The sequence below is a fragment of the Ranitomeya variabilis genome, chromosome 6 (genome assembly GCF_051348905.1).
Source record: "Ranitomeya variabilis isolate aRanVar5 chromosome 6, aRanVar5.hap1, whole genome shotgun sequence".
Lineage (NCBI taxonomy): Eukaryota > Metazoa > Chordata > Amphibia > Anura > Dendrobatidae > Ranitomeya > Ranitomeya variabilis.
This window is the reverse complement of record NC_135237.1, coordinates 326,806,258-326,830,232: the sequence shown is the minus strand read 5'-3', so window position 1 is coordinate 326,830,232 and position 23,975 is coordinate 326,806,258. Positions and strand designations below refer to the sequence as shown.

General features: G+C 46.6%; 1 protein-coding gene across 3 annotated transcripts in view; it reads right to left on the bottom strand.

Annotated features, from left to right (window-relative positions):
* Positions 1–23,975, bottom strand: part of RIPK1 (receptor interacting serine/threonine kinase 1) — an 86,411-nt gene that overhangs the window by 47,181 nt on the left and 15,255 nt on the right. For all 3 annotated transcript variants that reach the window (XM_077269788.1, XM_077269787.1, XM_077269791.1), the window contains 4 exons: positions 11,206–11,359; positions 8,544–8,681; positions 7,622–7,850; positions 6,522–6,671 (listed from right to left, as the gene is read on the bottom strand). In XM_077269788.1, the coding sequence (XP_077125903.1) occupies positions 6,522–6,671; positions 7,622–7,850; positions 8,544–8,681; positions 11,206–11,359 (671 nt within the window). The remainder of the gene's footprint in view (positions 1–6,521; positions 6,672–7,621; positions 7,851–8,543; positions 8,682–11,205; positions 11,360–23,975) is intronic.

The following is a 23,975-nucleotide window of genomic DNA, read 5'->3' as shown; positions in this document are numbered from 1 at the left end:
TGGGTCTCAGTCCTGGGGTTGTCACGGTGGCTAGACCCGGTCCGTGGCCCTGTCTGTCAGTGGGGGGACGTCCGGTGCAGTAAGTGGTGTTGTAACGGTGCAGTTGTGGGGTGCAGGTCGCGGTAAATAACGAGGACACCAGGTTGCAGTCTCTTTACCTCTTTACTGGAGATCTCTGAGTCCTCAGTCCAGAATACGGTTCTCCAGGCTGCGCAAGTCCGGCCGGTCCAATGGCACCTCCAGAGTTCACTTCACAGGTGGAAATCGGTGCCTTCCTTCTTAGCGCTATGTGTTGTAGTCCTCCCCTGCTGTGCTTACGGAAAGTACCCCACAACCGTTGTGTCTGTTTCTTAAGTTCCCTCACAACTCGATTAAATGATGTTCTTCTAATCTTCCGTCCCTTCCTGATGTTACAGTTAGAACGGCACCCGTTTGTCGGATAGGCCTGGAGTTCTTCCGGGACCCTAGAGACGCCCCTCTCCCGCAATTGCCTCCCAAGACTTCATAGGTGATATGTGTTAGACAGCCCGCCTTAAACTGACTGTCCTGCCGCTGTTTAGAGTATTGCTTGAAGCTGAATGTTATAATACTCCCTCGGCGTTCCGGCCACCGGTAGTGCGCCTCAGTAGGGTGTTGCTCCGGTCTTACAGCACGACCCCTACTGGAATTCTCCTATTGCTTGATCTCGTTTCTCACTCAGCACAATCTATCTCGCTTCTAGTCCTTTCTTGGGTCCCGCCGCTTCCCGGAGCTGGCGCGGACCCGTTACGTTCTTTTCAATGCCAAGCCTCTGTCAGGATCCCACCCCTGACAGAGACCCTACTGTCTCTTCCTCCACAACACCCTCTGCCACTAGGTGTTGCTTCGTCCAATCCAGTCAGCTTTCTCATCTAACTTCCTGCCTGACCCCTAGTTTACCCACTATGGTGGGGAGTGGCCTAATGAATAGAACCCTTAGCTCCCCCCGGAGGCCCGGCTGTGAAATGTATTGGTGTCTGTGATACCTGGTCAGATGAACTCCTTCAGTGCCATCGGACGCACCATAGCTCCCCATAGTGGCGGAGCCACAGTACTGCAACGACCAGGACTCTGGGGCGCTGCACTAGGGCTGGATGCAGAAGAGGATACATGGAGGCGACACACTGTGTGTGATAGTCTGTTGATGGTGTGGGGAGATCGGTGCCCTTTAAAGGACCCGTCGCCCTTAAAAATCAGACCAGGCATGGCATCCTACGTAGAGGCTTCTGTCCAGTGAATCGCTTATCGGGACTGAATGACAAATGCTCTACGAGGGAGTTTAGTCTCCTTATGAGGGGCATTGCATAGTCTAGAGCAGAACCGGAGTCCTCGTCAATGTACAGAGATTGGTTGATGATATAAATAGGCGAGTTCATCCTTTACTGAAGCTCTGGCAAGTCCAGGTCCAAGGCAATATCCAATCCATATTCAGAGTCTTGTTCTCAGCAAATCCTTGGGGAGAGAGATCATGAAATGAAAACTTCCGTTTTCTAGATGCCTGTACGTTTCTAGAATACTCGCGGCCCCTGCTAGCCGACGGCTCACATGTAGGAGAGGAACCATGTATATAGGTCCTGCGAGCACTCCGAGCCACAGAGGGATCACGGAGGGATTCAATCTCTTGGTCAGAGAAACCATGGGTTGCGGCAGTGACGAAGTCCACTGAGGGAACTAGGTACTCTGGGATAAACTGGGATCAGCGGCGGAGGGCTCCTGAGCTCATTTAGGGTGACCGGCTTCGGATTGGTCATGTGCCTTTAAGACCAGGGAATACTGGCCATGTGCCTTTAAGACCAGGGAATATTGGTCATGCGCTTTTAGGACCAGGGAATACTGGTCATGCGCTTTTAAGACCAGGGAATACTGGTCATGTGCCTTTAAGACCAGGGAATACTGGTCATGCCATGTTGCAGAGTCGTTGTGCCCCTTTAATGCAAAGTCGTCACCCCTGTGTGAGCCGGCCAGGTGGAACAAGATGGCCACCAGGAGTTGCAGAGGTGATAAAATCTCGCAGAGAGCGAGAAGCGCCAATTCGGGGGGCGGAGCCACATGCACGATGTGGGCAGTGCCTCGAGACCTCCATGAATAGGTCCAAGCCAGGGCCTAAATTTCTGCAGCCAGCAGGAGTGATACCAGCGGTAGAAGTGAGGGGCGCTGTAGTGGTCGAGAAAACTGAGCGCTTCCGTGCCAGGTGAGAAGCGCCAGAAAAGCGGGAAGAGCCGCCTTAGGGTGCCGTAGTGCGCTTCCGGGGTGCGGCCTACACATCGGCCGAAGCCGGGGGCTAAATTTTTGCAGCCGGCCGGAGCATTGCCTCAGGGAGGTGGGCCACAGGGAAGCCTGAGACTGCCTGTGAACATGTGAATATCCCACTGCAGAGGCCCACCGCTGACAGGATCCACTCACCATCGGTGCACGTCCCGGCATGGAGCCGCTGCGGATGACTGAGTTTCAGCGCCGAGTATTGTACTGCTGCAGGTCAGGTATTGCAGCGTGGACGATGCAGGGATAGAGGGATAAACCTCAATCCATCATCCCTTTGTTAGGGAGGTGGAGAGGAACCGTCCACCTCCTTGTGCCATCCGCTTTAACCGTGGTGGGACAGTGGGAGCTGCTCGGAGGAGCCTCTGTGCATCCAAGGAGTTCAGCCCCCGGGTGAACAGGGCCAGTTGTCCGGCTATAGGCCTGGCTCCAGGAGAGGATACATGGAGGCGACACTCCATGTGGTCGCTTGCTACTGGTGTGGGGAGATCAAGACCGTGAAGGAACAGTCGCCCCTGAAGTGAGCTCAGGCATGGCTTCCCACGTCGCAGGAGAGGGTACGGGGAGGTATACTCTGTGTGCTCACCTGTTGATGATTTGGGGGAGATCGGAACCTTGAAAGGATCCGTCGCCCCCTTCACTCCGTTAATTAAAAAATAAAAATTTACAGAAAAGAAAAAAATTAAATAAAAACGTTGGGGTCTGAACCAGACCCAAGTGCCTCCTACAGACACTAAGCAAGAACTGGTTAGCTGAGAGCCAGCAGGAGGGTGTATACTGCAGGGGAGGAGATCACTTTCTTTGTATCACTTAGTGTCAGCCTCCTAGTGGCAGCAGCATACACACACGGTCTGTGTCCCCCAATGAGGCGAAGGAGAAACACTAGTGTGTAAGACGGCAAAAAAAAAAATTGCACTTGCATCACTTAATGATCTTAAGAAAGGGATTTTATGGTGAGTTGAAAAGATCATTATTTTCTAACTCATGTCATTGTGGACACAGTAAATTACATTTTGAGCCTTAATGTGTAAAAGGATTAAGAAAAGAAATTAGTTCTGCTATTGTTTTTGGAGTTTCATGATTACAGGCACCCAGTGTGTGGTAAAAACCTGGCAACATCATTCTTTATGTCAGTGCTATTTCGGCGACATGAAACATTTATTTTTGTCTGTAATTTGCGGATTTAAAAAAAAAATACTGAATCTGTTAAAAAAAAATAAAAAAAAAATTGGGTTTTGTGTCGCCATTTTCAGAGACGCATTTTATTACTTTTTTATTTTTATTTCAAGAGAGCTTTGCAAGAGCTTGTTTTTTGCCCAATGAGTTGTAGATTGTACTGGTACCATTTTGGAATTCCTACTACGTTTTAACAGCTTTTCATTGCATTTCTTGGCAGAAATTCTGTGACAAAAAATGGCAATTCTGGTGTTAAATTTTTTTTTTCTTTATATAGTGTATATTTTCATAGACTGAAATATTCCTGTGCCAATGCCAAATATTCTTACTTTATTTATTTATTTTTTTTATTATTTTAATTTTTGTAATTGTTAAAGGGAACCTGTCGCCAGGTTTGTCCGATATAAGATACGGCCATCACCTGTCAGGGCTGATATACAGGATTCTATAATACTGTATATCTGCCCCCGATCCGACCTGTAAGAGAAGAAAAATAGCTTTTATTATACTCACCTATGGGCCGGGCCGGTCTGAGGGCTGTCGCTATTCTTCGCCCAGCGCCTCTCTTCTTCCTGTGATGTCGTCCTCCTGCTTGCTTCATGTGGATAACGCGTCCGTGCAGTACTTTGCTCTGCACTCAACAGGACAGAGAAGTACGCCTGCGCAGGAGCCTGTGTGGATGATGCAGTGTTGTGTCATTTACATGAAGCAAGCAGGAGGGCGGCATCGCAAGGGAGGCAACGGACCAAGACCAGCGACGCCCATAGGACCGGACCGCCCCGCAAGTGAGAATAATAAGTTATTTTTCTTCTCTTGCAGGTCGGGGCAGATATACAGCATTATACAATGCTGTATATAAGCCCTGAAAAGTGATGGTCGTAACTCTTATCAGCCAAAACTGCTGACAGGTTCAATTTAACTACTTTTTACATAATATTTTATTCCACCTAGATTACTTGATCCTTCAATTCATCAGCAACCGTCAGCTGCTATGTCTTGGTGTCCGCTTCTGTGTATGGCCGAAAATGATGCACGACAAAGCACACCATCACTCCATATGCATCATTATAGTCAATGGCCTCGTTGGCGCATACGCCCGACTCCTGTTTTGCAATTTTCAAGCTTTTAGTTTTTGTACCCTAAGGGTACCGTCACACAGTGGCATTTTCATCGCTACGACGGAAACGATTCGTAACGTTCTAGCGATATAGTTACGATCTCGCAGTGTCTGACACGCAGCAGCGATCAGGGACCCTGCTGAGAATCGTACGTCGTAGCAGATCGTTTGAAACTTTCTTTCGTCGCTGGATCTCCCGCTGTCATCGCTGGATCGTTGTGTGTGACAGCGATCCAGCGATGCGATCGCTTGTAACCAGGGTAAACATCGGGTTACTAAGCGCAGGGCCGCGCTTAGTAACCCGATGTTTACCGTGGTTACCAGCGTAAAAGTAAAAAAAAAACAAACCGTACATACTCACCATCTGATGTCCGTCAGGTCCCTTGCCGTCCGCTTCCCGCTCTGTCTGTCTGCCGGCCTGAAAGTGAGAGCAGATCACAGCGGTGACGTCGCCGCTGTGATCTGCTTTCACTTTACGGCGGCACTCAGTCAGAGCAGGAAGCAGACGGCAAGGGACCTGACGGACATCAGATGGTGAGTATGTACGGTTTGTTTTTTTTTACTTTTACGCTGGTAACCACGGTAAACATCGGGTTACTAAGCGCGGCCCTGCGCTTAGTAACCCGATGTTTACCCTGGTTACCCGGGACCTCGGCATCGTTGGTCGCTGGAGAGCGGTCTGTGTGACAGCTCCCCAGCGACCACACAACGACTTACCAACGATCACGGCCAGGTCGTATCGCAGGTCGTGATCGTTGGTAAATCGTATAGTGAGACGGTACCCTTAAATCAGAGAGTGGTGTCACACAAAATAATTAATAAATAACATTTCCCACATGTCTACTTTACATCAGCACAATTTCGGAAACAGAACTTTTTTTTTGTTAGGACATTATAAGGGTTAAAAGTTGACCAGCAATTTCTCCTTTTTCCAACAAAATTTACAAAACCATTTTTTTCAGGACTACCTCACATTTGAAGTGAGTTTGGGGAAGGGGTGGGGGGGGGTCAATATAGCAGAAAATGCCCAAAAGTGACACCATTCTAAAAACTGCACCCCTCAAGGTGCTAAAAACACATTCAAGAAGTTTATTAACCCCTCAGGTGCTTCACGAGAACTAAAGCAATGTGGAAGGAAAAAATTAACATTTTACGTTTTTCACAAATAATTTACTTTGGAACCAAATTTTTTTTATTTTCACAAGGGTATAAGGAGAAAGTGCACCACAAAATTTGTTATGCAGTTTCTCCTGAGTACACCGATACACTGTATGTGGGGGAAAGCCACTGTTTGGGTGCATGGCAGGGCTCAGAAGGGAGGGAGCATTAGTTTGACTTTTTGAACAGAAAATTGGCTGGAATCAATGGTGGCACCATGTCGCGTTTGGAGATGCCCTGATGTACCTAATCAGTGGAAACCACTCAATTCTAACTCCTACCCTAACCCCAACACACCCCTAACCCTAATCTCAAACCTAACCATAACCCTCACCACAACCCTAACCCTAGCAACCAGGCAACCCCCACATGTACTTATGCTGGCAGATGTAAATCATTCAGCTGCAGCGCTGAAAACCAAGTCTCTGAGCACTAAAAAATACTGAGGACACCCGAGCGTGCTCGGGAAATCTCGAGTACCGAGTAGATTCGCTCATCACTAGTCAACAACTATAGAAGGTGCAATGTTACTTCACCTTAACTACGGCGGGTACAATTTTAAGGCAATGCTTTCTCCAAATGCAATTTTCAGGAGATAAACTTTCTGAGCATTGCTTGATTTATTTTTCCTCGAATGCTAAATGACTTGTATAAAAAATAATGTGAAAACTTCAAGATTTTATAGACATTGCTATAGAAAATTAATTAACCCTCACAAATTCTTGAAATGTTCAACATAAAATCTGACAAACAACGATTAAGTTTAAGAATACTCATTGTCTTTAAGACTGACCTTGAAAAGTAGGTCTTTCTTCTGGTTTATCTGTCCAGCATTGCACCATCAGATCTGATGCTTCTGTCAGTCCACATTGCAAACTCTCCTCTACTTCTGGTCTGTCACCATTTTGTACACAAATTGATATTTGCTCATTATTAATTGCATCTGCAGAATGAGACAAAATGGAAAAAAGGTATTGTTCCCACGTACATGGGTAATCCACTCGGGACTACGGATTTTACAAAGGTGCACAAAATATTGCAAGAATTTTAGGCTACTATTTAGGCAATACAGTACAAATAATCTCCTGATATTATGTTATATGTGAGAAGAGCACACTGGTGCTTGGCGTGATTAAATATTTAGGCCATTTTTGACAATTGTAATGGCATGGACTAAAATGTGCCAAACTGCATAACCATTAGGCCTCATTCAGACGTGTCTGTGTTGCATGTATGTGTTCTAGCCATTATTTTCACGGATAGAACACGTAACCTTTATACTCTATAGTGCTATTCATATGTCCATGTTTTTCACTGATGACACACTGATGGTAAAAACGGACACATGGACCATACACTTATGACAAACTGATCCAAAACACTGGTACCATTTTTTCCCAGATGTCTGAATGAGGCCTTAGATCTATCTATTGCATATGGCCTCATTATTTAAAGCTAAGGTCACGTAGTGACTCATCACACAACTGAAGCTTTTATAGAAAGGCGCCGAGCCAAACAAATTGTTTAACTTCGTACACCTGATTGCACCAAATTTGCTGCTGATTGACACCGTGGAGTGACATACTCTACTTTACTCATCTCAATTGGAGACACTTATTTTGCATGACATTACACTAATAATACATATGTGAATATCAGACGTGTATACAATATCCACACATCATATAGAGGTCAACTGTAAAATGGTGCTCAAAGGTGTACAGTATGTTTAACAGTGATTTGGCAGCTCAAAACAATAGATAGTTATGTTTAGAAAGTAAAGAAAAATTACAAGTGAAATCCTGATATACTGTAAATACATATTTCGGAAATACACTTCTTGCAGTATTTCCATAGTACATGAGGTGCAGACACAACAAGATGCTGTCTTACGTTCATAGGGTTCCTTGTTGCTCAGTATCACCCAGATTACAATAGCAAAACTGTAAATGTCCGATTTTACAGTTGCCTTTGCATTTAAGCTCCTCAGGTGTTCGGGGGCCATATAACTTAATGTTCCAGCATTCTTTGTATTTATTGCACTGACGGTCTTCTGACGGTCCGTCTCTTCTCTTGTCAGGCTACTCCATTTCTGAAAAGCAGCAACCCCAAGGTCTGCAATCTATTAATAAAGGCAGTTTTAATTTTATTTTCAAAATTGGAAAACAAAAATCACATTTTTTGTCAAAGAATACTATATGCAGAATATATTAATTCTGAACATTATTTTTTAAATCTGCTTCAGTTCACTGGCTCTTTAAATGCTAATTATTCAATTTTTCAGGGCTTTAAAACAATTTAAAATCATAAATGTGTGCATTTTTTTCTGAGTTGAATATTTGCATAATACATGGTGGTAATCTAATGTGTATGAGAGCTACAAAATGACCTCCAACCACTCCCCACCTTTTCCCCCCTCAGGTGTGAAACAATTTGTTTTGCATTTGACAGATCCTTCTTTAAAATAATTACAATTAAAACTAATAAGTAGAAAATGTTTGTGTGTACAAGGTTCTCAGTCATTTTACTGCTCTTCAGCCTCACTGTTCTATGTCTAACAAAGTCAACTGGCTGCAGCAGGAGCCTCCCCCCACTTCTCTGTGTGCAGTAGGGCATAAATACTTTTAAGACCACCCCACTGAGTAAGCTGCACCCCTTCAAACTCTTCCTAGCTAAAAAAGAAACAGATAGCAGAAGATTACTTCATGTTTTCGCTGCAAGATTTCCACATGTGAAAATACTGCGGACTGACAGTAGACACACATTTATATTCTATATCTAGATTTAGCGTTAATTTAAAAAATGTAAGAAGTACCTTCACGTGGAATTCATCATCTGCCAATATGTTCTCTGGTTTCAGATCTTTGTGAATCACCTTCTGATTATGCAGATATTCCATTCCTTCAGTAATTTCAAGGATAAATCGAGCCTTTACTGAAACTGGTACGGTTACCTGGAAGCAGGAAATGACTACATTATTTGAATAAACATACATTTATGTTAAAACTGGACAATATTAAAACTTTTTATTATTAAAACTTGTAGAACAATCAAACAATCCCTGGAGTAAATTACATAGGACCAAAGATATTGGTTGCAGTGTACTAAATGACAAAAGGAAGGGCCTACAAACGTGCCCTATTGTTTTAAACCTCACTGTAGCTCACATGGCCAAGGTTTTGGGGGGTTTGTTTGGCACAGTTTTGACCTTCAGTAAGTGACAAGTCCAGCCCAAAAGTTGCAGACGGATACAGCATACAGATTGGCCCTAGTGAATGGGGCTAATCCTTGTTGACCCTCAGAAGTTTAACCCCTTCATGACCGTGGGATTTTTCGTTTTTCCGTGTTCGTTTTTCACTCCCCTCCTTCCCAGAGCCATAACATTTTTATTTTTCCGTCAATTTGGCCATGTGAGGGCTTATTTTTTTGCAGGACGAGTTGTACTTTTGAACGACATCATTGGTTTTACCATGTCTTGTACTAGAAAACGGGAAAAAAATTCCAAGTGCGGTGAAATTGCAAAAAAGTGCAATCTCACACTTGTTTTTTGCTTGGCTTTTTTGCTAGGTTCAATAAATGCTAAAACTGACCTGCCATTATGATTCTCCAGGTCATTACGAGTTCATAGACACCTAACATGACTAGGTTATTTTTTACCTAAGTGGTAAAAAAAAATTCCAAACTTTGCTTAAAAAAAAAAAATTGCGCCATTTTCCGATACTCGTAGCGTCTCCATTTTTCATGATCTGGGGTCGGTTGAGGGCTTATTTTTTGGGTGCCGAGCTGGCGTTTTTAATGATTCCAATTCGGTGCAGATACGTTCTTTTGATCGCCCGTTATTGCATTTTAATACAATGTCGCGGCGACCAAAAAAACGTAATTCTGGCATTTCGATTTTTTTTCTCGTTACGCCGTTTATCGATCAGGTTAATGCTTTTTTTTATTGATAGATCGGGCGATTCTGAACGTGGCGATACCAAATATGTGTAGATTTGATTTTTTTTTTATTGATTTATTTTGATTGGGGCGAAAGGGGGGTGATTTAAACTTTTATATTTTTTTTATTTTTTTCACATTTTTTTTAACTTTTTTTTTTTTTACTTTTGCCATGCTTCAATAGCCTCCATGGGAGGCTAGAAGCAGGCACAGCACGATCACCTCTGCTACTTTGCAGCGATCTGCTGTTCGCTGCTATGTAGTAGAAAATCAGGTGTGCTGTGAGCGCCGACCACAGGGTGGCGCTCACAGCTACCAGCGATCAGTAACCATAGAGGTCTCAAGGACCTCTATGGTTACAATGGAGAAGCATCGCCGACCTCCGATCATGTGACGGGGGTCGGCGATGCGATCATTTCCGGCCGCCCGGCCGCATGCGGTAGTTAAATGCCGCTGTCTGCGTTTGAGAGCGGCATTTAGCTAGTTAATAGCGGCGGGTGAATCGTGATTTCACCCGCCGCTATTGCGGGCACATGTCAGCTGTTCAAAACAGCTGACATGTCCCGGCTTTGATGCGGGCTCACCGCGGAGCCCTGCATCAAAGCAGGGGAGCTGACATCGGACATACTATCCCATTTGATGTCAGTAAGGGGTTAAACTGCAAATCCTGTGCCTTTTTTCTGCTTACTCTGGCGCTAATTTACCTCCTTGGTAAAGTTACAACATATGCAAGTTGAGCTGGTCCACTTGTAACCTTCAATGACCAGGGTAAGTTTTAGGACCAAAATATTGCCAAGTTGAAATTTGTGATACTTGATGTGCAAAAAGATCCTAAAGCAATAAAATAACTTTACATAATACCTGGAGAGAATAATTTACTACAGTAAGGTGATAAAATGTTATCATTTTCAAAATGTTAGGAATAGTTTATATTCTAGCAAACAACAATGGAGGTAAAGCAACCGCTGACTATTTTTCTTTACATGATAAGGCCTGATTCATCAAGATTGGCAGTTTTCACACCAGTCGTGATGAGGTATTCTGGAGAAAGATGCTCCTGATTCATTAAGAGGCACATACATGCTCATGCCTCTTAATGAATCAGGAATGTCCGAATAGTGGCATGTGCCTCTGCTCAAATGTTACTATAGTTGGGCACTGAAGTAAGATTTGTGGCATAGTGAACACTGCCAATCATCGTGAATTTGACAAGTAGGGGTTGCGATGCCCCAGTCCCGCCGCCCCAGTTGGAGCTGCGCAAAAATAACATAACCATACCAAGAGTTGCAAAATTTTAGCACAGCTTCACACTGCGCCAGAACTTTGTGACTTTTCAAAGCTTTTTACACCAGAATTCTGGCACAAAAGCTTTGATGAGCCGAACCCAATGACTTGTCAAACCATCAGTCAACAACTGGTGAAATAGGAAAGTTCCTTGCAAAGATTTTTTGGTAAAATATTGCTACAAATCACTAAGAATCGTGTGATTCAGTGATTGGGTAGTATACTGGCCTTTAATGGTTAACTGCATAGTATAGTACCTGTTTTAAAACATGTAGCAAATTTCCTTTGGTCATATACTCAATCACCAGAGCGTAGTTACCATCTTCTAAGATGATACCAAGCAACTTTACAATTCGTTCATGGCTGAGTTTATACATAATTTTGCCCTCTTCGTAGAGATCATTATTGTATCTGTAATACACAAAAGAAAGACAAGTGAATTGATCATATATAACAAATACAAATAAGGCCCTAATGAGTATTACAAGATGGATCAAAGCAATAGAAAAGAAAAGAAATAGGACAATACCAGTAAAATAGCAGCATTGTATACAGCAGGAGTATAAGAAAAAGCAGGAACCAAGAAGATTAATATATAGGATTTCGGAACAGATGTAGTATAACTTGACAGCTATCCCTGTATATATACTTAGGCCACGTGCACACGGTCAGTATTTGGTCAGTATTTTCCATCAGTATCTGTAATCCAGAACAAGGAGTGGGTTATAAATACAGAAGTGGTGACGTGTTTCTGTTAGACTTTTCTTCTGATTGTTCCACTCCTGGTTTTAGCTTACAAATGTCAAGGTGAAAATATATTTCTTATATATCTTTCTGTACTTTTATACTCTTATACTGTGAAACAATAAGTTTTTCCTATCTGCTAGCTAATGCATATGTAATTGTATTTAAAGATGGTTGCCAGTGTTCAGTTTCGTTTCAGGTTAGTGACCGAAGGGTTAAGTCATTTCTTTGGAAATCGAAACTTAAGGAATGTGAAGAAAAGGAGGATCCACCAGAAGACATCAGAACAAATCAGAAAGACTGAATGCTAGCTTAAACCCCGCCTAATGCACGCCTTCCCCTAACACTCAATATAGTATTGTGTATTTTAGAATAAAGCCAGTTGTTGTGACCGTTGCAGACATGAGTAGATGCACGGGCATTCAATTGAGATTGAATCAGCACCTTGTCTGAGTCATACTTACCCGGTACCAAATGCTCGGCTCATACTTTAATTTGGAATGACTGGTGAGGGAAGGGTAATTGTTGTTTTACGACCCCGACACAAATACTGATGTAAAATATTGACCAAATACTGAATGTGTGAACGTGGCCTTATAGAGAAAAAAAAATGTAATTGAGGGATGCTATACACAAAAACCGCCGCCGCCACCGCCGCCTTACGCACTTGTTGTGCCGAAGCCTGGTGCCGAATGGCCCAGGAGGCCCCTACCGCCCGTGTAGAGTGCCGTAATACCGGCTGGAAGAGGAGAATTCTTAAGGCGGTAGGCCTCTTGTATGGTGGATTTGATCCACCTGGCAAGGGTAGCTTTGGAAGCTGGCAGACCCTTGTGGCCGCCTTCCGGAAGGAGGAAAAGAGAATCAGACCTCCGGAAGGACGCAGTCCTAGACACGTATATACGCAATGCCCTGACGAGGTCAAGCATATGCAGAGCCTTCTCCACTCTATGAACCCGGACCGGACAAAGGGATGGTAGTGAAATTTCCTCATTGAGGTGGAAGTTGGACACAACCTTCGGAAGGAAGGATGGGACCGTACGAAGAACTACCTTGTCCTGGTGAAAGGCCATGAAGGGCCGTCTGCAGGAGAGTGCTGTCAGTTCAGACACCCTGCGTAGTGAGGTGATTGCCACCAGGAAAACCACCTTCTGGGAGAGAAGGCGGAGCGGGACCTCCTTAATAGATTGGAAGGGTGGTTCCTGCAATGCTGTCAGCACCAGGTTGAGGTCCCACGTTTCTAGTGGTCGTCTGTAGGGGGGAACCAATCGGGAAACCCCCTGAAGAAAAGTCCTTACTTGCGGCTTGGTAGCAATGCGCCTTTGAAAAAGCACTGAGAGGGCTGACACCTGGCTCTTAAGCGAGCCTAATGACAGCCTGGCCTCCAGACCTGATTGGAGAAAGCCAAGTACTTTGGGTAGGGAATAAGGGAGTGGGGTCTGGCCACGAGATTCACACCAGGTAAAGAAAGCTTTCCAGGTACGGTAATAAATCTTGGCAGAGGCTGGCTTTCGTGCCCTGATCATGGTTCCAATGACGTCCGGCGAGAGCCCTACCTGGGTTAGAACCCAGGTCTCAAGGGCCACGCCGTCAAATTGATAGCCCCTGAGTTCTGGTGGTAGAACGGGCCTTGTGATAGAAGATCGTGGCGGTTGGGGAGACGCCAGGGGGCGTCTGCTGTAAGTTGTACGATGTCAGCGTACCATGTACGTCTGGGCCAGTCCGGTGCAATTAGAATGGTTGGAACTCCCTCTTGTTTGATCTTCCTCACCACTCTGGATATCAGGGGGAGAGGTGGAAAAATGTACAGAAGCTGGAACTGGATCCAGTCCTGAACCAGAGCGTCTGCTCCGAGCGACCGCGGATCGTGTGTTCTGGCCATGAAGTTGGAGACCTTGGTATTGAAGTGGGATGCCATTAGGTCCACATCCGGGGTCCCCCAGCGATGGCAGATCTGGCGAAAAATTTCGGGATGGAGAGACCACTCTCCCGAGTCTATTTCTTGTCGGCTGAGGAAGTCTGCTTCCCAGTTGTCCACACCTGGAATGTGGACTGCCGAGAGAACCGACCCTGTGTACTCCGCCCAGTGGAGGATATGTGACACTTCTCGCATCGCCTGGGTACTGCGGGTCTCCCCTTGGTGATTCACATATGCCACAGCCGTGGCATTGTCCGACTGTATTCTGATGTGAGAGGCTGCAAGTAAGTGATGGAAAGCCCTCAATGCCAGGAGCATGGCAGGAATTTCCAGGATGTTGATGGGCATGGTCACTTCCACTGGGGACCACTTGCCCTGTGGTGTAGGTGCACTGCACCCCAACCCGTCAGGCTCGCATCGGTGGTCAGAACTTTCCAATGACCTGTGAGAAAGGATTTCCCCTTTGCTAGCGAGGTTGGCTTGAGCCACCAGTGCAGGGACCTCTTGGTTGACGACATTAGCCGGAACTCCCTGTCGAGAGAGAAAGGGTTCTTGTCCCAGGACTTGAGGATGGCTAGTTGGAGAGGCCTGAGAGGAAACTGGGCAAATGGGACGGCTTCTATTGCTGCCCCCATCCTGCCGAGGACTCTCATGGCAAACCGAAGAGATCGAGGGGGTTTGCGGAGGAGGGTGCGAACTCCTAGATGGAGAGCCAGTGCCTTGTCCTTGGGAAGACCCCTGGAGGTGTTGAATAGCATTCCCAGGAAGGTCAGAGACTGACTCGGGGTTGGTGATGACTTTTGTAGGTTGACTAACCAACCCATGCGACTCAGAGTATCGATTGTGATTGAGACGCTGAGCTCGCAGTCCTTGAAGGTGGAAGCCTTGATGAGTAGATCATCCAAGTATGGAACGACTACTATGCCTCTGGAGTGCAGGACGTCCATGGTGGCTGCCATGACTTTGGTAAACACTCTGGGAGCCGTGGCGAGTCCAAACGGGAGAGCCACGAACTGGTAGTGGTCCTGGTCGATTGCGAACCTGAGAAATGTTTGATGAGCAGGTGCAATCGGTATATGCAGGTATGCATCTTGTATGTCTATGGAGGCGAGATATTCTCCCTTCTCCATGGACGCAATGATGGACCGAAGGGACTCCATGCGGAAGTGACGGACCCGTGCGTATTTGTTGAGTTGTTTTAGGTCCAGTATGGGCCGAACGCTGCCTCCTTTCTTGGGAACTACGAATAGATTGGAGTAGAACCCTCGGAAGTGCTCGGCCATGGGGACCGGTACTATGACTCCTGCTTGAAAAAGTGAGGAGACCGCTTTCCGGAAGGCACGAGCCTTGACTGGTGGTTTTGGGGGGACAGAGAGGAAGAATCGGTCCGGTGGGTTGGAGGTGAACTCTATCTTGTATCCGGAAGACACTAGTTCCCTGACCCACCTGTCTTCTGTAATAGGCAGCCAGACTTGATGAAAGAGCAAAAGTCGGCCGCCTACGGGTGTGGTGTCTTCCGGGGTCCGTGAGTCATGATGAGAAAGTCTGAGATTTTCCTCCTCTAGGTTTAGACTGGGCTGCTTTTGACTGCCAGGTCTTGTCCGACCTTTGCGTTGATTGTGAGTTGTTCCTGCGTGGGGAACGGTTACGATTTTGTGCTGGATGCGAGACGGACCAGCCCGAAGAATTCCGAAAGGATCGGATTCGAGTTTGGTTACCCTTCTTGTAAGTGTGTTTAGGTTTTAGTTGGGGAAGAGAGGTACTCTTACGCCCGGTGGCGTTGGATATCATTGTGTCCAACTGTTCACCAAAAAGACGCCCACTGAGGTAGGGGAGGTGCGTGAGGGAGTTCTTTGAGGCTGCGTCGGCTTTCCATTCCCGCAGCCAGAGGACACGCCGAATTGTGATGGCGTTTGATGCTATCCCCGCTACACCCCTTGCTGAATCCAGAGCTGCATGAAGCATGTAATCTGCTACGACTGCTATTTGAACCGCTTGGTCCGGCAGCTCAGGAGCGGATGCTTTGAGAGCTTGTAAATTTTTGGCCCAGGCCAGAATGGCCTTGGCAGCCCAAACTGAAGCGAACGCGGGAGCCAGGGATGCCCCTGCGGCCTGGAAAATTGAACGAGCCATGCGTTCTACCTGCCGGTCTGCTGCATCCCTGAGGGTTGAGCTATCTAGCAGTGAAAGGAGGGTCTGTGCTGCTAGTCTAGAGACTGGGAGGTCCACTTCGGGTGGGTCTGTCCACTCCTTGGTATCCTTCTGCGGGAAGGGGTACCTCGCCTCCAGATATTTGCGATTAGCGAATTTTTTCTCAGGCTGTGAGAACTGCTTTTTAAGGATCGCCTTAAACTCTGGGTGGTTAGAGAAAACCTTAGGCGGCTTCAGAGGTCCTTCAAAGGAAATCTTGTGTGCTGGGGCCTCTGGTGGCGGATCAGATATGTCCAGCACCCGATGGATGGAAGAGATTAAGTCCTCAACTAGCGCAGTATTGCTAGGGGGGATTGTCTTCCGAATCCTGTGTATCACTGAGGCGTCCCCTGCTGGGTGAGCCGGGGAGGAGGCCTTTTCTGGTCGGGGATTGCGGAGATCTGCGTTGTCTGTCCCTGGAAGGGGACGGTCTAGCTGACCTGGAAGTACGGTGTCTCTCCCTAGAAGGGGATGACCGAGTGCTATGGCATGACGTAGATGGACTGTGGGTCCGCTTGCGTCCTGACTTAGACGTGGATGTGCCAGGGTCGTCCTGTCACTGAGCCAAGCTCTCCCTTTGCTGGGTAACGGTCATAGCCGAGGCATGACTATGCAGAGCCTGAAGCAATGTGGAGGTTAGGTTATCTATAGACTGCGTCATAGATTGCGACATCTGAGTGACCCATTCCGGCGTGACATTAGACACCGAAGCATTGGCAGGGGCCTCTTGGGGCTCTGAGACAGTAGTCTGAGTGCAGTCCTGGCAGTGTGGGTAGATACTGCCACTGGGGAGAGCGGTCCTGCAGGCTGTGCAGAATGCATAATAGCAGTCCTGCCTGGTTCTCTTGGACCTTGAGCCCGGCATAGTGCACAGAGTGCAGAAGGGCTGCTATGCAGAGGACGTTACAGGGGTAGCTATGCAGAGAACCCTATAGGGGAGCCTTATAGGGAATATGGATTCACAGCCGAGTAAAACAACCCAGCTGTGATCTTACCCCACCAGTTTGCCCTTAGGTCCAGTGCCGAAGATCCACAGTCCTGTGCCCCCCGGAGACTGGCTGGCCTGGTCCTGCTGACCGGGAGATGCAGGGTTAATCCTTGCTGCAGTAGAAATGGCCGCCGAGGAGAAGAGGCAGGGGGAGAAGGGGGCGGAGAGCTGAGAAAAAGGTGGCAAAGCTGTGTAAAAACGCGCCCTTTCTGTCTCAATCCGCCCCCTCTATGACACTGTAGAGTGTCATATTTGTCATCCGGGAGGGGGCGGAGAGGAGGCGGCGGCTTCAGCTAGGCCGAAGACGGGGCCTAAATTAGATGCCTGATGCCCAGAAGGGCTCCAGGCCGGCGCCAAAGTCCGGGAGGGGGTCGGATCTGAACCGGACCCCTCCGGATTTAAAGGCAGGATAGCGGTGGGGCTGTAATCGGAAGGGGGGGCCCAGTGAGGCAGTATAGAGCTGGTGCTGCCGCAGAGACAGGGGCGCAGGGAGCCCTGTGTCTGTCTGTGCCATGCCTGCCTGCACTCCCCCCGGCCCCAACAGGAGCCCGCAGCTGAGCTGGGGTCCCTGGATGCAGGCGCAGTGTGCTGGCCCATTGCTGGGAGCTGCAGAGTGCTGCCTATACAGGCCCTACCTGAGGCGTCTCAACCTAATGTCCCCAGAGGGGGATTAGGGAGGGTGCTGTTGTCACCTTCAGGGGCCTTTATCCTCGCCTCGACCTCAACCCAGAAACCAAGAGGAATTGGGGAAGGAGGGGGGGTCTCGACTTCGAACCAGCAACCGAGGGACTGGGGATGAAGCAACATGGGGAATAGCCATCTCTACTTCAACCGGGCACCCCGTGATAGGGGGCCGAGGAAGGAGCCATGCCGGGAGTCTCACAGGAGACCCACTTTTCTTCATCTGTAATCCGTCGGATAAAAAACGGAGTAAAAGAAAAAATCTTAGGTGTGCCTCCTATGCGACACTAAGCAAAAACTGGAGAAGGCTGATGCCGTCCAGGGGTGTATACTGCAGAGGAGGATCCACAGTTAATCTTTTTCAGATTATGCATAGTGTCGCCTCCTAGTGGACAGCAGCATAACACCCATGGTCCTGTGTCCCCCAATGAGGCGAAACAGTAATTTAAGTAAGATTTCTGTTTAGGATTACTGCCCTGTAAAAAATGATAAACAAAAAGACATGGGCAATCAATATATCTTCCACTAAATAATATATACGGTAATCAAAATTAATAGACCTCCGTGTAATAAAAAGATTACGTAAAACAGAAAAAATCATATCCCATTTGCCATATTGACAAAAAAATAAAAATATGGGTTTGGCAATTGTGATTTTTTTTCCCTTCATTTTCGTGGTCAGGTGCTGGCATTGAATGCATGAAGCTGTGTGCAGTCTTTGCCAGATCTGTCCAATCTACTATATAATTGTCTTCCGTCTTTCTGTCTGTCCTTCTGTCTTTCTTTCTGTCACGGATATTCATTGGTCGCGGCCTCTGTCTGTCATGGAATCCAAGTCGCTGATTGGTCTCGCCAGCTGCCTGTCATGGCTGCCGCGACCAGTCACCGACGGCCACAGTCCGATTAGTCCCTCCCTACTCCCCTGCAGTCAGTGCCCGGCGCCCGCATACTCCCCTCTGGTCATACACACACACACACCCCCTGCAGTGTGCGCTGGGCCTAGCACTGCATGCCCTGTGCACCACGGTCTCTCCCCGCAGACCCCGGCAGTGCCAGTCTCCTGCCCGCACACAGCTCAGGTGGTGGGCTCCACACTCCCACCAGCCTCGCACACCGCCCTCAGCCTCCCAGGCCCATCCCCTGCTTACCGTCACCCAGTACTTGAGAGCGATGCCCTGCAGGGTGTCCCCGGGGCTGACCGGGTGCTCTATGTACCTCTCGGCCCAGGGCGCTGTCACGCTGGCCGTGCTCCCGTACGAGCGTGTTTTGGTCCGGGCCAGGCTCAGAGACATCTCCGCTTCAGATTTGCACTCCGAGCTGGGAAACATGGTGTATCCGAGCCAGCTCCCCGCATCCCTGTGCGGCTCTAGCACCGGGGACAGTCCCGCCACCTTCTGCGGAGGAATACATGCTCCGGTAACGGTAAGAGCACTACTTGTACTGAACTGGAGCCGCCACTGCCAGCATCACCGCCAGCAGGTGGCGCTCCTCTGATCCAGCACGGGGAAGCGCGGCTGTGTTATCCCGGGACCCCCGGTGTGGAGCACGTGTCCAGGAACTCTCCGCCCCTGGCGGCATCTCCAGGCTGCACGGTGTGCACGGCGGACATGCTGCGACCTCAGGACACATTAGTAGCATTCGTCTTATTTACTCTATCAGTGCTGTTAGTATTACTCTTACGTTATTTTGTGTTATACTTACTGCTATTATTTATTGTACTGTTATTAGTATGCGTTATATCTTCTATATATATAATTGTCTAAGGGGTACTTCCGTCTTACTGCGTGGCCTCTGTTATATATTGCGTGGCCTGTCACTGGGCAATATACTACGTGGCTGGGCAATATACTACGTGGCTGGGCAATATACTACGTGGCTGGGCAATATACTACGTGGACATGCATATTCTAGAATACCCGATGCGTTAGAATCGGGCCACCATCTAGTCCTAAATAATCAGCAGTTTACAAGGGAATAATTGCCCATGCTTAGCTCAGCAATATAATGATCACTTGCATACGATTTCATCCAGAAGGGCAAAAAAATATTGTTTGTCAGCAGCACATTCCTTGAATATCATGAATTTCGTCATGATCATTCCAAGATAAAAATGAATTGACGCTCATTATAGATAGCTTATCTACTGAGAATCATATGGGAGGGTCATTACATGTCCCCCAGGAGGTGCATAGAAACATACTGAATAGTGATTAGCGAGTGTACTCATTGCTTGGGTTTTCCCAAGCACGCTCTGGTGGTCTCCAAGTATTTGTTAGTGCTCGGAGAATTATTTTTTGTTGACGCTGCTGCATGATTTACGGCTGCTAGCCAGCTTGAATACATGTGGGAATTCCATAGCAACCAGGCAACCGCCACATGTACTCAGGCTTGCTAGCAGCCGTAAATCATGCAGCTGAGTTGACAAAAACTAAATCTCCGAGCACTAACAAATTCTCAGAGACCACCAGAGCTTGGGAAAACTACTCGCTCATCACTAATACTGAACCCACTGTAGAGCGTTGTAATTATAGCCACAGCTGTGGTTACAACGCAAGAGAAAAGTAAGTGTGGACTGGGTCAAGCTATTTGATCAAATTAGATTTAGGAAAACCCAATCTGTAAAAAGTTAGTGGATAAGATCTCTCCCTCCAGTCCAGGTCTTGGAAGTGGCCCATATTCAGGATTCCCATTTCAACTTTAAGGCAAGGGTTGGGTGTCAGTGTTGGTCTGCAAGCAGAGCACCAGGTTCTGGCTGCTAAACGGATAATAAAGTTTGGATTTAGTTTCCAAGTTGGCAAATAAAGACATTTAGGCCGGGTCACACTTAACGTAAGAAAAATTGGTCCGAGTCTCCCTGCCGAGAGTCGCACGAGTGTTCTCCGTATGGTCATCCGTGCGTATTGCGGTTTTCCGGTTTTCTCACACTTATGCATCCGTATGACATGCGTATGGCTTTACATTTCTCACTGCTTCTCCCCATTGAATTTAATGGCTCAATGGGCTGAAATGAGGAAAATGTGTGCGTATTTGTCACAAGCATGCTGCGATTTTACACGCACGTCGAATATGCCTGAGAAAAAGTACGGCTGCCCCATAGATTAACACTGGTCTGAGTGCTAAGCGATGTTTTCTCGCATAGCACTCACCCTTATTCTACGGCAGTGTGACCCTGGCCTTAAAGTTGAATTTTCTTGGGTCACTGCCTCATTACCGCACAGACGTGAAAGCCGCTGCCTTACACTACCCATGTAAACGGACCCTAAGGGCTCATACTCATCTGCAAGGAAAATGGAACAGTGCAATACGATTTAACCCCTTCACCCCAAAGCCTGTTTTCACCTAAGTGACACGGCCAATTTTTACAATTCTGACCACTGTCACTTTATGAGGTCATAACTCTGAAACGCTTCAACGGATCCTGGTGATTCTGAGATTGTTTTCTCGTGACATATTGTACTTTATGACAGTGGTAAAACTTCTTCGATATGACTTGCATTTATTTGTGAAAAAAACAGAAATTTGTCGAAAATTATGAAAATTTAGCAATTTTCAAATTTTTCGTTTTTATGCCCTTAAATTAGAGAGTTATATCACATAATATAGTTAATAAACAACATTTCCCACATGTCTGCTTTACATCAGCACAATTTTGGAAACATAATTTTTTTTTGTTAGGGAGTTATAAGGGTTAAAAGTTGACCAGCGATTTCTCATTTTTGCAACAAAATTTGCAAAACCATTTTTTTTACGGACCACCTCACACTTGAAGTGACTTTGAGGGGTCTATATGACAGAAAATGTCCAAAAGTGACACCATTCTAAAAACTGCACCCCTCAAGGTACTCTAAACCACATTCAAAAAGTTTATTAACCCTTCAGGTGCTTCACAGGAATTTTTGGAATGTTTAAAAAAAATTGAACATTTAACTTTTTTTTCACAAAATTTTTACTTCAGATCCAATTTGTTTTATTTTACCAAGGGTAACAGGAGAAATTGGACCAAAAAAGTCGTTGTGCAATTTGTCCTGAGTACGCTGATACCCCATATGTGGGGGTAAACCACTGTTTGGGCGCATGGCAGAGCTCGGAAGGGAAGGAGCGCCATTTGACTTTTCAATGCAAAATTGGCTGGAATTGAGATCGGAACCCATGTCGTGTTTGGAGAGCCCCTGACGTGCCTAAACAGTGGAAACCCCCACAAGTGACACCATTTTGGAAAGAAGACCCCCTAAGGAACTTATCTAGATGTGTGGTGAGCACTTTGAACCTCCAAGTGCTTCACAGAAGTTTATAATGTAGAGCCGTAAAAAAAAATTAATATTAATTTTCACAAAAAATGATCTTTTTGCCCCAAATTTTTTATTTTCCCAAGGGTAGCAGGATAAATTGGATGCCAAAAGTTGTTGTGCAATTTGTCCTGAGTACGCTGATACTTCATATATGGGGATAAACCACTGTTTGGGCGCATGGCAGAGCTCGGAAGGGAAGGAGCGCCATTTGACTTTTCAATGCAAAATTGGCTGGAATTGAGATCGGAACCCATGTCGTGTTTGGAGAGCCCCTGACGTGCCTAAACAGTGGAAACCCCCACAAGTGACACCATTTTGGAAAGAAGACCCCCTAAGGAACTTATTTAGATGTGTGGTGAGCACTTTTAACCCCCAGTTGTTTCACTAAAGTTTAGAATGTAGCGCTGTGAAAATCAAAAAATCATTTTTTCTTTCCACAAAATGATGTTTTAGCCCGCAATTTTTTTTCCCCCAAGGGTAACAGGAGAAATTGGACCACAAAAGTTATTGTCCAATTTGTCCTGAGTACGCTGATACCCCATACATTGGGGGGAACCACTGTTTGGGCGCACGGCAGAGCTCGGAAGGGAAGGAGCGCCGTTTGAAATGCAGACTTAGATGGATTGGTCTGCAGGTGTCATGTTGCATTTGCAGAGCCCCTGATGTACCTAAACAGTAGAAACCCCCCACAAGTGACCCCATATTGGAAACTAGACCCCCCACGGAACTTATCTAGATGTGTTGTGAGAACTTTGAACCCCCAAGTGCTTCACTACAGTTTATAACGCAGAGCCGCGAAAATAAAAAATATATTTTTTTCCACGAAAATTATATTTTAGCCCCCATGTTTTTATTTTTCCAAGGATAAGGCTGGTTTCACACTTGCGTTTTTTTTAAAAACGCATGTGTGAAAAAACGCATGTAATCGCGGTAAAACGCATGCGTTTTTTTAGACGCATGCGTTTTTATAGAAAAACACAAGAAAACAAGAAAAAACCAAAAAACCCTAACCCTACCCCTAACCCTACCCCTACCCCTAACCTGAAATACGTGGCACTGAAATACGTGGCACTGAAATACGTTTATATACGTATATACGTATATAAGTGCCACGATATTTCAGTGGCCACGTATATAAGTGCCACGTATATAAGTGCCACGTATATAAGTGCCACGTATTTCATGTACATGCCACGATATTTAAGTGCCACGTATATAAGTGCCACGTATTTAAGTGCCACGTATTTAAGTGCCACGTATTTAAGTGCCACGTATTTAAGTGCCACGTATTTAAGTGCCACGTATTTAAGTGCCACGTATTTAAGTGCCACGTATTTAAGTGCCACGTATTTCACGTAAATGCCACGATATTTCAGTGCCACGTATTTCACTGAAATAACGTGGCACTTAAATACGTGGCACTGAAATATCATGGCACTGAAATATCGTGGCACTGAAATACGTGGCACTGAAATACGTGGCACTGAAATACGTGGCACTGAAATACGTGGCACTGAAATACGTGGCACTGAAATACGTGGCACTATGACTGTCAGAAAATGTTCATTAAACGGTTAGGGATGAGTTTAGGGGTAGGGTTAGGGTTTGGATCCCTTTATCACCTTGATGGTGGTGGGTGACTTTTCAGTGTGTTCTGTTTTTTTTCTATAAAAACGCATGCGTTTTTAACGCAAACAAACGCGTTGAGATCGGACGCCATGTCGCGTTTGGAGAGCCCCTGATGTGCCTAAACAGTGAAAACTCCCCAATTCTAACTGAAACCCTAACCCCAACCCTAACCCTAGTCCTAACCCTAGCGCTACTTTCACACTAGCGTTTTTTTGCATACGTCGCAATGCGTCGTTTTGGCGAAAAAACGCATCCTGCAAAGTCATCTGCAGGATGCGTTTTTTCCCCATAGACTAACATTAGCGACGTATTGACACACGTCGCAAGCGTCGTGCGACGGTTGCGTCGTGTTGTGGCGGACAGCCGGCAGCAACAAACGTTACATGTAACTTTCTTTGTGCCGACGGTCCACCATTTCCGACCGCGCATGCGCGGCTGGAACTCCGCCCCCACCTCCCCGCACCTCACAATGGGGCAGCGGATGCGTGGAAAAACAGCATCCGCTGCCCCCGTTGTGCGGCGCTTGCACAGTATGCGTCGGTATGTCGGGCCGACGCAGCGCGACGGCCCCGTACCGACGCTAGTGTGAAA